Below are 14,720 nucleotides of genomic sequence, written 5' to 3'. Positions count from 1 at the left end.
TAACAGGAGAATAAACCACGATCTGTCCCCTTATCTCTGCGTATGCTAAAACTGAAGGGCTTCAGGCTACCAGTCATCTAATTAAAACTAATATGCTGATATTTCCTGTGTTTTCTAGTCTTCACTGTTTTCAGAAGGGAGGAAATTCCAGAATTTCAGAAAACTTTTCAATATGACTCACTATTTTCAGCAGACGAAGAGGCTGTCTCCTGGGTGTATGTTGAGGATAGCCCATTAATCATCCCTATATTTTCACTGTCACCAGCTGACTGCAGGCTAATTCAATTCCGTGATAATGCCAATGTTGCATTTATATATCTACTTCTAATCTGAGCACTGTCACAAAGGTCAAAATGCCTTTCCAGTTGTCAAAACCACAAACACTTGCGAGTCCAACAGTAGTCTTGAACATCTATGTGTACTGAGCTCTTTTATTGTAGCCATCAGGTAGAACTGTTCAGGTGAAACAATTCTCTTGTCCTTGTAAATCTCATGACTTCTGTAGCTGCTATCACCGAAATAGCTGTGGTAAAATTTTAACCTTAAGGACACAATTTGCTAAAACAGGCCAAACCTCTCAGGTTTAAACTTGTGTGCTGTTACAGGAAGAAAAATAAAAGAGGCACTTTGATTTTAAAATTTTTTACAAAATTAAGGGGAAATATTGTGGGGTGGGTTTGGGTTTTTTCCTGTCTGCCTAATCTTCAGAATTATATATGTAAGATGATACAGCAAAGCAACTTTGAGGTACAAAGCTGAGAGAGCTTATTTTATTATGGATTTCTGTTTGCTTGTAAGTAAGCAAACAGGTTTGAGCATTTTGTGTTTCAGGGTTTGATTCAAGATTGACTTACTTATTTTCCCCTGAGTCAGTGTGGCTGTTAGTTGGCATGAATTAAATCAGTAATGCACCTGACCTCTGCTTAGAAATCCCATTTCTGCTTTTCTGCTTAGAAATCCCATCCTCACATTTGTCACAAAACCTCTGAGTTTACATGGGTTTTGAAGTGTGGTGTTCACTACCCTTGGGGCCTTCAAATGCAATACAGTGTATTACCTGATAAGCAACATTTTGCAGATGCAGGGTTATGAAATAATCAAGAAGAACGTTTTTACTTTGTAATGAAATAAAAATATTGATTCTTTCTTTCATTATATGTTGCTATGGAATTTTTTGCTTCACTTGGAGAAAGGTGATGCGAGTGTGCTATATATTTCCCTGGTAAAAACTAGTTTTGTAGTATATGAGCTTTGTTGATAAGAAGTGACTCTGTATTTATTTGGTCTGGGATTTGGTGCAAACAGTTATCTGTAGCAATTTAAGAAATTATATCTGCATTATATGCTATTTTCTTAGGTATTGTTAGATTAATCTCTTGCTTTCTCTCTCAGGTTTCCATTTTGGATGCAAAACGAAGTATGAACATTGGCATATTTCTCAAACAATTCAAAAAGTAAGAATTCTTTGTAGTTCTCATAAAATATATACATTGTGCTCTGTGGAGTTTGCAGTTTTATGCAGTTTTCTCAAAAATAGTTTGGCATAATTTGTTTTCTGATATGTTCAGTTGTGAGTTTATGACTTAGCATCAGACAGAGTTTGCTGATGTTAAGCAGTTGAGGTGAGTTTTCAGATATGGTTAAGGGAAGCCCTTTTACCTCATGTAGCAGTGCCTGTGAGCTGCCTTTTGCTGGCTTCCTCTCTTTGTAAACAATTAGAAAGGGGCAATGGGAGCAACGTTTTCAAGCTGTTTTATTGCTGCCTGTATTCACTGATAATGTTGCCCTTCTGTAAAGGCATCACTGAAAATGGTGTCAGAGCAGTGCTGCTGTGGACACTGATGCATCCACAGCCTCTTTATAACTCTGTTGGGTAGCCCAGGCATGGTTTTTTCAATCTGTGTAATTGTTCACCCTGCAAGTGTTAGAAATATGTGTGCTCAATTGTTTTTTCAAGGTCTGCCGAATCCATCATTGAAGATATTTATCATGGAAGAAGTCAGCCCTATGGTTCTGAACTGCTACATGAATTTCTTAAATTATTACCAGAAGCAGAGGAGGTAAATCACGGTTTTATGTGGAGCTTACTTTTTGTAGAGTTCTGCTGACTGGGATTCCAACATGAAGTTCTGTAAAAGAGGAATCTCAACACCTTCCTGAGGCTGGGGAAGAGGGAACAGGGAACCACTGAGTGCAAATGTTTAATATTGGTTTGACTTGTGGTATTGAGGTCACAGTATAGTCATTCCCTTCAAGTAATTTCACCTGCTTTTAAGGAGTTGATAAGACATATTTTGTTTTTATGATGTCCCTTTTGTCCCATAAACAGCAAGACCTGGAGCCTTCCTGTGTGCGGATAACTGCTCTAGGGAGTTAGAAAATTCAGAATTGAAGTGTATTCTAAGCAAACAAATTTCACTCCTTTGGCACCTGCCTCATGCCTTCCAATTGCAGTGCCTGTGAGTTGAATATTGGTAGCCCTGTGTTACTTAGTGCCTTTTTGCCTTCTGGTTCACTGCCTGCTTGGTTCATCTGGGCCTGGTCCCTGGCCTGGTCACTGGGTTTCAGTAGGGCAGAAAGGCAGCTCCAACATTCAGCACCCATGGGATTTGCTACCGTGGCTTAGTGCTCAAAGGAGCCGTGTTAGAAGTCACAGAGTTGCCAGCAGTACCTTCTCAGTGTTCCTGTGATCACCATATGACCAACATCCAAGCACAGCCTTCTCCCCTCCTATCCCAAACTTCAGGTCTGTTCACATGATTAAAGAGGTGAAGCTTCATCAACTGACCTGGGAGCCCTGCTTAATGATGTACAGTTCCTTGCCTGCTCACTGTTGGCACTGACCCATTTGTGTGTACTTGAGGGAAATGTAAACCACAAACCTGACAAAATTAGCATTAGAATTGCTTGGGTGCTTCACATCAAAGTGAGTGGCTGAAACTTGGGAAATTGCTAAGTTAAGGTCCATGTACAGATCAACCTCAGCTCACATGCTTTACCACTTCAAGGTCATTCTGCCAAAGCACTTTGTTTCCTCTGTGCAGCAGCAAATCTCAGATCCAGTCATGAGAAGAATGTGTTACAGTCTTTTGCTCTCAAATTTATGACCCTAAATTGAGCTGCTTTTGCACACAATCTTGTAAAAGTTGTGTTATGTTAGTATACTTGATTAATATATCTCTTAGATTTGGGAGGATATGAACAAGTTGAAATGTAATCAATCAAAAAAAAAGGTGACAGTAGTTCTGGGACCTCAAAACCATTCCCTCTTCCCTCTTTGTTTGCATTTTAGTACATATTCCATTATATAAACAGAATTTATCTCCTTCCTCTGAAAGTCAGACAGAGGAGAACAGCGGAGTACTAACTTGAAAGAGAGTGACTCCTAGTTAACTTTGTGTACAGTCAGAAAATTAGACTGAAAAAAGAGTACTTTTTCTTCTTTTCCTCTTTCTGGCTTAGATATTGGTTGTTATTTTATGACAAGTAGAAAATCTTTCAGCTAGTGTAGTGTATGTGATGTAAATGTTGTCATTCAGCTAGAATTGTAAGTTGTTTATCAGTTTTGTCTGCAATGCTCAACTAGATGCATTAGCTATCCAATAAGTACTGCTAAGAGTGAAAAAATATATTTATTTATTTGACAACAGATTTGACACAGGCCTGTCGCTCAAGATAGTGGGGCCAGAGGATTTAAGAAGTGCTTTTAAGGAATCACCTGAGAAATTAATAGAAGATATTCTATGATACAGGAGGGTATTAGAAATAAAGGGGCATTAGACATGAGATTTGTTGCTATTCCCAAGGGAAGGCTGGAAAGGGGCTTCTTTCCAGTGTGTTGGTGTTTGTATATATTTAATTAATTGCATGAATCAGAAATGGGAAAGACTCTCTTTATTACTCTTCTCACAATTGTTGAACTGTTTTGGATTTTTCCCTTTGAGAGCTGGATGGGTGGTAGCAGGCAAGACAGGGATGTAAGGGCCTGATGCTTCTGCTGGTATGGAAAAATGTTTCCATGCTTTCATGTCATCATGCATGTGTGGTCTAAGAATAAATGGGTCCAGTAACTCATTTCCTACAGTAGTTTCTAAAATTTTAGTGTAGACAGTTTAAAATTTTGTTCTTTTTAGGAGCCTCAGAGCTTTTGGGGGGTTTTTCACCATTTTTTCTCTAAATGTATGTTCATTGTTCTTCTGCTATATCCTCTTACTTTTTCTTAGTTTATTGTCTGCCTCCTAGACTGAATACCTGTCTCCTAGAATAGTGATTCACCATTTGCTAAGGGAAAGGCATCAGAAGCTTACAGTTCCACATACAAATAATCCAGAACCACTATAGATACCAGGTGTAGTGGTGTTATTTGTTCTGTGTTCCCTCTTCTGTTTAATACTCCCTAATTCCTTATTTGTTATATCACATGAGATAGCTTTAGCAAGCTGTCATCACATTGGCCTGTCCTTGCACAATGTTGCAGCCATCCTCAGCAAGGATTCCCTGGGATTGCCCTTTCCATACTTCCTGTTCTCCTGAGGACCTGCTTTGTTGTTGTAAGAGTTGAGGATTGCTCTGAGCAGGTCCTTGAGCCCTCAGGTCCTGCAAGGTTAGCAGCTATTCAGTTACCAGGGCAGACTGTCTTGCTGCAGCCATGGGTGGGCGTCTGCAGTTCCTCTGTGTGTGCTGTTCCAGCAGCTCAGGTATTTGCAGACACATTTCCCTCTGTGCACAGGTTTCTTGCAAGCTGCAGTGAGCACCAAGTGCCTTCTGTAGGCTCTGCATCAGTAACTGTGCTTTGAGATGCCTTCTGCTTTTTCTGTTCTATTTTACCATAAATCCTTAGTCTGTAAAAGTGAAAGGAGCGGGGGGGAGTGCCTTTCCTCCTCATAGCTGTAGAAAGGGAAACTCTGGACTATTTTATTTCTTCTTTTTTACCAAGAAGTTTAAGTTTACAGTTTACCTGGTGTGAATAAGCACCAGCTTTATACTCCAATTGTATCTTATCTAGAAGTGTTGTGATATCCAGTCACATTACCTAAATAGGCTCCATGTCTCTTGTTTGACTTTTGTGAGAGATTTCAGATCGTTTCAGTTCATTGTATCTCAAGCACTTGATGATATTCCAGCTCTTTGGCAATGGAGGCTAGGTCCTTGGGCTAGCAAATACATTTAACGTCAGTTGTCTTTAAAATTATACTATTTGCACTGTTGTAATGTGGCAGCTCTATTTGCATGCAGAAATAGGTGTCAGTACTACTAACTTTCTAGCTGTTTTCTATGAAAAATCCCAACAGCTATCAAAGTTGTGGAGATTTTCACATGTAAATGGCAAATACAGGCTCCTTACTGAATATTTTTCTCAAACTATCAAGACTATTAACTAATAAGACTATTATTGAAATATTGGCACTGCTGTGAAGTCTTTCCTACAACTTAAAATGTTTGGGTATTTTCAAATGTTTAATTTGAAAAATTTGACAAATACTCGAAGCTGGCCATGATGGAGCTTGCTGCAAGGCTCCACTCAATGTTTTGTCCAGGGCTGTCTGGGTGTGTGGCCTGGCCACTATATAGTGATGAGAGAAAAGGCCAAGCAAATTTATAAAAATTCTCAGTACATTAACAACTTTGATGAGATCACTGATTTTGTTTAAGCCTTCTTAGAAGTCCTGCTGTTTGTACCATACTGTGCTAAGCAGTTTTGTAAGGAGAAAGAAACACCTATTTGGAATCTCCTTTGCTTCATCCCTTTTTTCAGTTTGTTGTTTTTCCAGGGAGCCTTGAAGCAGTGGTCTTCTCTGCTGTATCTCTTCTGAAAAGTTTCCTAGTTGTTTCTGAATGATACCCTGTTGAAATGGCTGACAGGTTTTATTTACTGGCATCCTGGCTGGAGCTGAGAAGAAGCTTTTAGCTGCTTTTATGTGCATGTTATTGCACTCATCAACAGGCCCAGACTGGCAAACATTGAGAGTCCAGTGTTTAACGAGCTAGAATAGCCAGAATTTGTACTTTAAATACATACTGAAGAGAGCATATCGCACAGGTAATCAGCTCACCCACACACATGCACTCCCAGGTTATCAACACAGTGGCTCAACTTCCTTCACAATGTCTCAAGCCTGTCCTTTGCTCATGCACTCTGATTTCAAACCCTGGCCATCCATCACCTGCTTTATTGGGACTGTTTCTGTCAGCTCTACCCTTTTCAAACCATGCCTGTAGTTAAATGCCCCCTCCTTTCCTCAGCCAGTCCTTTATAGGGTTGACAATCCTTCAGAGCATACATCTCCTTTTCTTTTTTTGCCCTTTATGGTTACCTGCAGGTTTTTCTCCCTTTCTTTTTATCATTTGCTGGTAGTGGTTTGCCACTGCCCCGGCTAGTGCCACATCGTGCCTCATTGCACAAGAAAATGTTTATTCCTCTTCTTCAAAGGTCCTGCATAACTACAAGATCCTGCAAGGTTTTATGCCATAAAATAAAATATCACTAGAAGTGCTGCTGGTAGCTTAAAAATTACCAAGAACTTGAATACAGTAGCTTTCATGTCTGCCAGGTGCAATGGCATACTTGCAATGGGCATCTCTGCTGCAATTGTTCACAAATCAAATCAAAGATCAGGCTTTCTATGTTTCATAACTGTTCTTAAAATTAAGTAAATTATATATGTGAGAACCTTGTGTATCTAAAATCAGATTGAGTGTGCATGGGCATGCATGGACAGTGCAAATGCATATTCCATATACAAATATAATGAAAAATTAAATTAGTAGCTCAGCACCCAATTTGAGTAATACAGAACTGAGCATACAGTGTAATTATGCTCTCTTGCATATACACATTACACTGACATATCTCAGTACATGTCTGTCTACTCTTGTGGAAAAGTTTTTTTGTGCTTCAAGAAAGGAGGTCAAGGCCAGAACTGATAGGGTTATTGATTATGATTTTATAGTAAGCTACATTTTTATCTCTCTTGTGTTCTGAAGCCATCTACTATATCTGCTAACATGATTAACAGTGAACATGGTTGTCAATCCCCATGGTTTCTTTGCAGCTCCTGGCTGCAGTTGGTATTTGAATTTGACCCCCACTTCTGGGAACCATCACAGAATCTCAGTTTTCTTCCAGAATACTTGGACAACATGGCAGCAGAGAGTAGAGGCAGTTTCATGGGATTTTGAATAGTCACCCATGGAATGTGTAATGACAGACATCCAAAATGTGTTCCATTAATTTTTTAGCTTTGGTGTTCAGAAGTTGTTTTTTTAGTTCATTAGTAGTGTTGATAAAGTCAAATAACTTTTTATTTTCCTTCATGGTGAGAATTATTTTTAAATTACGAAATTATTAATAAAAAAGGGAAGACAGAATAATTGCTGTCCTATCTTTACCTTAGCTATTTCCCAGACTATTTACTATTTTAAGGCCAAGTTAACAGATGATTTAGTCTTCTATGTGAAAAACTTCAGACGTGTATGGAGAACCAGGCTGTGTTTGCTGAGATCCAGGGTGAAAAGGACCTTACAACTCTGTTGTGTTCCTGTTTTGACTGCTTGTGGAATGGGTCACTGTTCTCCACCATCCTTGGGTTTTGGGCTTCTTGGGTGAGCTGCCTTGATGCTTCTTACAAAGGTAGCTTGGGATATCTAAGGAGAAGACAGTGGGGGTCGAGGTGGTTGATGTGGGCTGGGAGAAGTGGGGTGATGAGCACACCTTTGTTTCAAGTCTGATTTCACAGACTTTCTTCTGGGCTGAGCATTGCCCGAAGCTTTTTGCATGGTGTCATTCACACCCCATCCTACCCATCAGAAGGCAGCCTTGTCAATGTCTTCTGTTGTGCATGTTTAGGAATGTTCCTCCTCTGAATTAATTCTGGGATTTAGTACTCACTCATATGACTCCAGGCGTTTTTCCTGGTAGGATAGAAGAGGATTTCATCTGGTGCATGTAAAACTAAAATTCCACATAGAAAACATTGACTTACTGTTTAAAGTATATTTAAATATAGTACTGGAAGCATGAATAAATTAATATTCCTGTCTCAGGATCTCTTGTTGTTCACTTTTTGTGCATTTAAGTCTTCAAATTGCATCTTCCTAGAATTAACCTGTGGCTTATATGATCTGATTTTGGTGAGGTGGCGTGGGTTTTTTTGGAGGGCTGCTTTTCTGTCTTTCCTCCCTCTCTCCCATATCTGAATGTCTGTATCCTTTTCAGGAAACACTGATATCTGCAAGATACTAAAATGAGGTTGGAGAATTTGCAGATTTTTAAGGTTGCAGGCCACTAGTTTTGGGAAGCTAGGTTAAAGAACACCTTTAAAGACAGAGATAGTATACTATCTTTCACTCGCCACTTAATGATGGAGAAAAAGTGTTTATTTTGGGTTTGTTTCTTGATCATTTAACACCTTAGAATTATCAGGAATGTCAAGTCTGGTCTTTCCTGTTTTTTTGTTGGCAGACTTCTTGAATTACTCAGTAAATTAGGAGTTTTCTCAGGCCTAAAAAAATGAGTATGCTGTTTATCTTTAGAAGGGGAGCTGTTGTCTGAGTGTCTTGAGTTAAATGGGGGGTGGGGGGTGGTGTTAGGAAATGAAGCTAGATATCCTGAATAAAAACTGCTCTCTGATTAGAGGTCTTGTCCTTGGTCATAAGTTTTTGTTAGGTTTTTTCCTTGTTCATTTGTTTGTTGATGTGGTTTTCAATTTGAAAAGAAATTATTTTCCATTCTGTGTTTAACTTGTATTTTTATCTTTCTTAATGTGTTCTCAACATTTCTATTTTTTCTGGTGTGGAAAAAAATGGAAACAAAGCAGAAGACAACTGCTCAAAGAATCATTTCCTTCAGTTAGTTCAGAACCCTGATTTAGCATAGCATATTTGTCTTCCACTACAGATCAGCTACTTTTTTACTGTAAAAGCAGAAAAGTAACTGAAGTGAATAATTTGTAGGCTGATTCTTTAACAAAACCTGTGGATATCTTGCTACATCACAGCAGTGGGGTAACTGTTGATGCCCTGATGTAGTGTTCTTCTCTCCAATAGCTTAATATGCTCTCTAAAACTAAAGACCATCTGTGTAAGTGTGGTTGTGAATGGGCTTTAAGTGTGGTGTTACACAAAGGAAGGATGATGGGCTGGTGTATAAATCAGTGGAAACATGCAGCTGCTGCTGCTGGGTGAGAACTTGTTGCTTGAATAAAGAAATAGTGTAACTGAGAGTGAGCTCTGCTTTTGAACGTGGTTGCTGTGTTGGAAGATGTGGAAGAAATTCCAGTTACGCTTAAACATATGTGCATGTATTTTTCAGTTCTTCTATATAAACAAATAGTGAGTATGTGGGTGGATCAGTGGCTTCCAGATCATGCAAATATGTGGATTTTGGTGGAGCTGGGAAGGAAGATTGACAAAATTAATGCAGTGATATTTCCTTTGCATGTAAATGGTGTCCTCAGAGTACTGAGAGTACTGACAACAAATTACTTAAAATGCAAGATTGCATTTATCTTTAAAATATTTCATATTAATGAAAAAAATACAAACTCAAGATCATGAAGTTTACCCCTTTAAGAGCATTTTAGGGGAAATGGTTAAAGCTAGTATCTTGAAAAATCCCTGTAACTGAAAGTTGAGTTGTGTTGTGCCAAAAAGATCTAGGCAGTCCTGTGCTGAATATTCTGAACACAGTTATGCTATGCCCAAGTGTACATCACAGTTGTTGAAGAGTTGAGGGTCATTTTTCAGATCATCATCAGTGTCCTAAACATAGTGATGAAAGCAATCATTGATCAGAAATCAAAATCAGCAATCAGAACCATCAGTATGGTTTCTGCTGCTGGACTGTTGAGCTAGTTTTCTGGGAGAAGAGTGAGGCTATTTTTTAATTTTTTTTTTTGTAGTTGGGGTGTGTGCAAATTACAGGATCTTGGGACAGTGAAACCATTCACTCACTGGGTGGACTTTCCAATGCCTTCATTTAAAGTTACTGCTTTTCAAGGTGTTGCCTTCCAAAGTCAGGTTAATCTTAATCTTTCATGAAATTCTTTGCTAGTGTTTTTTTTTCTCTTTTCTAGGTAAAGAAATTAAAAGCCTTTGATGGAGATGTATCAAAACTGTCTCAAGCTGATTCCTTCATGTACTTACTAATCCAGGTGCCAAAGTAAGGAGATGGTTGGTTTGTTCTGTTTGTGATAAGTGTTCTTTTTTGGCTGTCAGTTCTAAACCTGTTCGTGTACTCCAGCTATGCTCTTAGGATTGAAGCCATGGTGTTGGAGAGGGAGTTCTCACCCTCCTGTGCTTCTCTACAGGATGACATGAAAATTATAAGACGGGCAACAAAAGGTAATTAAATATGTTGGGACATGCCTAATACTCTTGTTTTTGTTAGCATGTTAATTAGTCTGCATTACGAAGACCAGAGCTTGAATTTCAGGTACCTTAGCTATTAAAAGGAGGCTAACTCCCCTCTGACAAATGCCATCGGGGTGTGCCTGGTGGATCTTTGCTTCCAAAACCAAAAATCTAGGGACTTTGGGTACACTAGCAGAAATTCATGTTCAAAGCCTAAGAGTAATAGAAGCAAAAGTGTCTATGACCAAATTAGGATGTCATCTTTTGAGTAGTTTGCTCATTCCTGCACTGCTCTCCCTGTGATGGAATGTGGTTGTTACACCTCTCTGCTTATTCTTTCAGAGATCCATAGAAAAAAAAATTACCGTTTTCTAAATTTCTCTGTAGGGTACTTCATTTTGAGATGGCAATATTGATAGGTTAAAATCTTTATTGTAAAGAATACCTTTGCTATTCCTTGATTTTCTGTTTTTATTCTCTGTTTCTCTACATACCCGTTCTACTCTTTACATTTCTCAAGTTTTGAACTGCTGCAGATGGCTGTTTGTTGGGTAATGTAGTGTCTTCTACTCTGCAGGAAAATAGTTGATTTCCTGGTTCCAGTTAAACATTTATGCCAATCCTTTACAGTATCTTGAGTTCCTCTTTGTCCTGTTCCTCAATATGAAATTCATATTTCATGTTGGAAATTTTTTGACAGGCTACTAGATCACTGCTTAGACTGCTTGTAGTGGGTATAAAGTAGTGCACTAATTAAAATATTCAGTTATGAGCACTGGTGATTAGAATAGTCCTTTCAAGTGAAAGCAAAGGGAAAAAAAGCATTTTCCCACCAGTGGGGATTGAACTTCTTATTGACTCAGGAAAGTGTGCAGTACTTAGGATTAGGTCTGAGTTTGGCCTTTTATTAGAATCTCTTTTAAATCATTGTTCTTTGTGTTTTGAGCAACAGATGTATGTGAGGGAATATGTTATGTATAAAAGTAGCCACACCTTAGTGTCCTTCGTGTCCTTCACCCAAGACATGTAAACTGGTGAATTAATGCCCTCCAGAGAGGAGCCACTTTGGTCTCCAGCTCCTGCATCAGGCCAGTCAAACAAATCACTGACTGGGCCTTCCCTGTGTTCAGTCCACTTGGTCATGTGCTCTTCTCCTTTTGGTCTTTTCACTCCAGGGTTTGCTGATAGCCTGAAGTTGTTTAGGAACTATGTCTCCTTTTCCATTGCTGTCTCCTAGGTTTCTGTCCTGTAATTAAATGGGGAGAATATTTACTTCAATTTTAATGCTGATAATCACTAAGGGTCAGGATGGTCTGAACAGCCTGGTGGATTCTCACCTGGCCTGCAGATGGATGGGTGTCACAGGGACGCGGGGCGGGCTCCTACTGTGTGAGGGCTTTAGGAGTTGCCTTCTCCTCTTGGCCTTGTGAAATTTGCTCTTTTCTTATTTATTCTCTCCTCTCTCTTCATCCTTGTGTCCTCACCTTGGGTCTATCTTGTTAGATCAAATGTTATTTAACTATTTCTATGGTTATAGGTTGCCAGTATTGAAATACAAATGTGTAAGGGCTATGGGCTTCCAAAATGATTCATTGCTGTATTGTGTTGTGCAGCTGAATGCAGGATAAATTACAGAATGTGGACTTGGAACCAAACTAGTTTTTCAAAGTATTTACACTACAATCAAAAGGATTCCACCTTTTATTTTCTTCATTAGTATAACATATAGTACCTCACATTACAACCAGCTCATATTGATTTTCTTGCCATATGGATAATTGCAAATTTGGAGTTGCTTGGTTTGCTGTGCCACATTTATTAACTCTTTACAGTTTTGAATTTCCACATCTTATTTCTAAGGCAGTCCCTCTGGTGCACATATATTGTTTTTTGCACATACACTATTTTTTGCTGGTATGTGGCTGGGTGAAAGGGTGTATGAATTCAGACAGAACACTACTGTGCATCTTGCAAAGAAATATACATGCATACATATAAACCAAGCTTGTGTGATGGGAAAACTTTAAAAGGCCGTTTTATTCCATGTGACTCCACGTCACACTGAGTATAACTTTGTGCTAAATCATCTTTGATATGACAAGTAAAACAAATGCTGCTCTGAGTTGGTGATCATACAGAAATAAAATGATGATTCATAATGGGAGTGGGATAAGCAAGGAAAATTTAAACATTGTCTGTTATCTTTTCAGGCCTTATGGCCAAGTCTCCTAAAAAAAGAGTAGTTGTTCAAAAGCCCAATCCTGGCAGATGGCAAATGGATCCTGCAGGGTGCAGAACACTTACCTCACACTGGAATAATTAGTAGGTGGTGAGGATACTTAACCACTTGCATAAGACACTTTGCACATTGCAGGATTAGGCCCCAAATGTTTCCTTAGCTGCTGGAGGTTGCCTTGGAAATACTACACTTGCTAATTTAAAGTCTGAAAATACACTTGAGGTTTGTCAGTTGTGCTTGTGAATTGGAATTAAATAGTGCCATTATCTTTCCCATGACCTCTTCAGTTTATTGGAGTTTCTTGTCAAATTTAAAAAAAAAAAAGCTGGAGATGAAGAGGAGCTTGCTAACTGACTATATTTCTAAACAAACAATTGTTAGACAGCAACTTCCTTGTTCCTTGCAGAGTTAATGACTTGTGAGGAGCTGCATTCCATATTGCACTTGGTCCTTCAGGCTGGGAATATTATGAATGCGGTAAGTGACATCCCAAAGGGAGATGGCTGGTGGGCTGTACCTCCTTGTTAGTGCTGCAGTGCTCTGATGTCACGCCTCAGCTTCTCATCTGCTCTTCTGCAAATTGTTTCTTTTCAGGGAGGTTATGCTGGCAATGCTGTTGGATTCAAACTGTCGTCACTGCTCAAGCTGGCAGACACGAAAGCAAACAAACCTGGGATGAGTCTGCTGCATTTTGTGGCTCTGGTATAGAAAATCTATTTTGCTGGTATAAGCAACTTCTACAAATATAGGTTCATTGATTGATACACAATATAAGGGGCTATGTGTCTCCAAAAAGCAACTGTCTCACAGCTTTGATTTAATCTTCACCTTTCTTCTCCTGCCATGAAATTCACCAAAAATTACCTCTACTTGGTCATCCTATTGAGAACCCCATGGAAAGGTTAAATTTTTATATAATGTAGGAACTTGCTTTCATCAAACTTCTTCATTGTAGATTTTCTCTTACACTGTGGAAGTGGTTTATTTTGATAAAAATTCTCTCAATCTTCCCGTTGAATCTTTTGAACAGCCTTCTGGATAGTTTTTTCTTCCTCCCTTAATGACTGATGTGTGTTTTTTAAAGCTGCTGCAGACATTTTCAAGCTATTTTTCCTTCCTTTCAAACTTTTTGATTTTAAAAGGGAGAGAATTTAAATGCATCTATTTGACTTTGGTTATCTGTGTACAAACTGGCTTAAGAGATTTAATAGGGTATCAATTGATGTTTGTGCAGGAAGCATCGTATCTGCTCAAACAATGGCATCAGTAAATTGTTCTTTCCCTGACATTCCTTATTAATACATCTGGCTTGTGTTCACTGGCAGAAGCAGCTCTTATTTTATGCTGCAAAATGGAAGCTGTTGTTTAAAATCTCCAGTTCTGATCCCTGCCTTTCTTTAAGGGATGTCCTCCACTCAGTTGTGTTAGGATTGAATGGGAAGAAAAACAGTGCAGGCGGGAAACCTTTAAGTGCCCTCCCAGAAGCTTTAGAACTGCCAGACTTAGGGATTTTGGCATGGTGCTGGAATGTTAATGGATTGTGTGTGTTTTGGTTTTGTTCTGTTTGTTTCAGGAAGCCCAAAAGAAAGATGCTGCTCTTCTCAACTTTTCAGAAAAAATTAGGAGTGTTCATGATGCCGCCAGGTGAGTTAAAAGAAAACTGAAAACTTATGGTTAGAGTGAAATTGGAATTTTCTCATTTGTGAAGCAATGAGGCTTATTCAGGAAAGTCTTGGCACAAAAACAGATCTTTACAAATGTTTACTGTAGCTTTGAGGTCTTCATTTCCATTTACTAGCAGAAGTATGCCTGCAATGTGCCTTCAGGTATGAGGTTTTTTTTATTACATGATCTCCATAGGTTTTTGGTAATTCTGTCTCTGTCAAATACATGTGCCTGTTCATTATTTTCAAGGGAATGAAGTAAAGCACGATACTCTTTTTCCTTAAACCAATTTCCATCAGTTTCTGAGCAGGCTACAATTCTTTTCCAAATCTGGTACCAGGGGCAGGTGCTGGCCCTGGCTTCAGTTAGATGCTTTTTGAGGTTTCATTTACTGTCTTGGTTGGAAAATCTGAAGGATTTGTGGCTCTGCATTTTTTCAGTTTAAAGTCTGAGGCTGCATAATTGT

The 14,720-nt window shown here is 38.9% G+C and overlaps 1 protein-coding gene across 1 annotated transcript in view; it reads left to right on the top strand.

Moving 5' to 3' along the window:
- The window catches only part of FHDC1 (FH2 domain containing 1), a 32,002-nt gene that overhangs the window by 5,747 nt on the left and 11,535 nt on the right, over positions 1–14,720 (top strand). Inside the window, exons 2-8 of the mRNA XM_058803680.1 lie at positions 1,393–1,454; positions 1,958–2,060; positions 10,074–10,159; positions 10,241–10,341; positions 12,996–13,066; positions 13,184–13,291; positions 14,163–14,233. Coding sequence (XP_058659663.1) covers positions 1,393–1,454; positions 1,958–2,060; positions 10,074–10,159; positions 10,241–10,341; positions 12,996–13,066; positions 13,184–13,291; positions 14,163–14,233 — 602 coding nt within the window. The remainder of the gene's footprint in view (positions 1–1,392; positions 1,455–1,957; positions 2,061–10,073; positions 10,160–10,240; positions 10,342–12,995; positions 13,067–13,183; positions 13,292–14,162; positions 14,234–14,720) is intronic.

The sequence above is a fragment of the Ammospiza caudacuta genome, chromosome 4 (assembly GCF_027887145.1).
Source record: "Ammospiza caudacuta isolate bAmmCau1 chromosome 4, bAmmCau1.pri, whole genome shotgun sequence".
NCBI classification, from domain to species: Eukaryota; Metazoa; Chordata; class Aves; order Passeriformes; family Passerellidae; genus Ammospiza; species Ammospiza caudacuta.
This window is presented reverse-complemented; position numbering and strand designations above follow the sequence as displayed.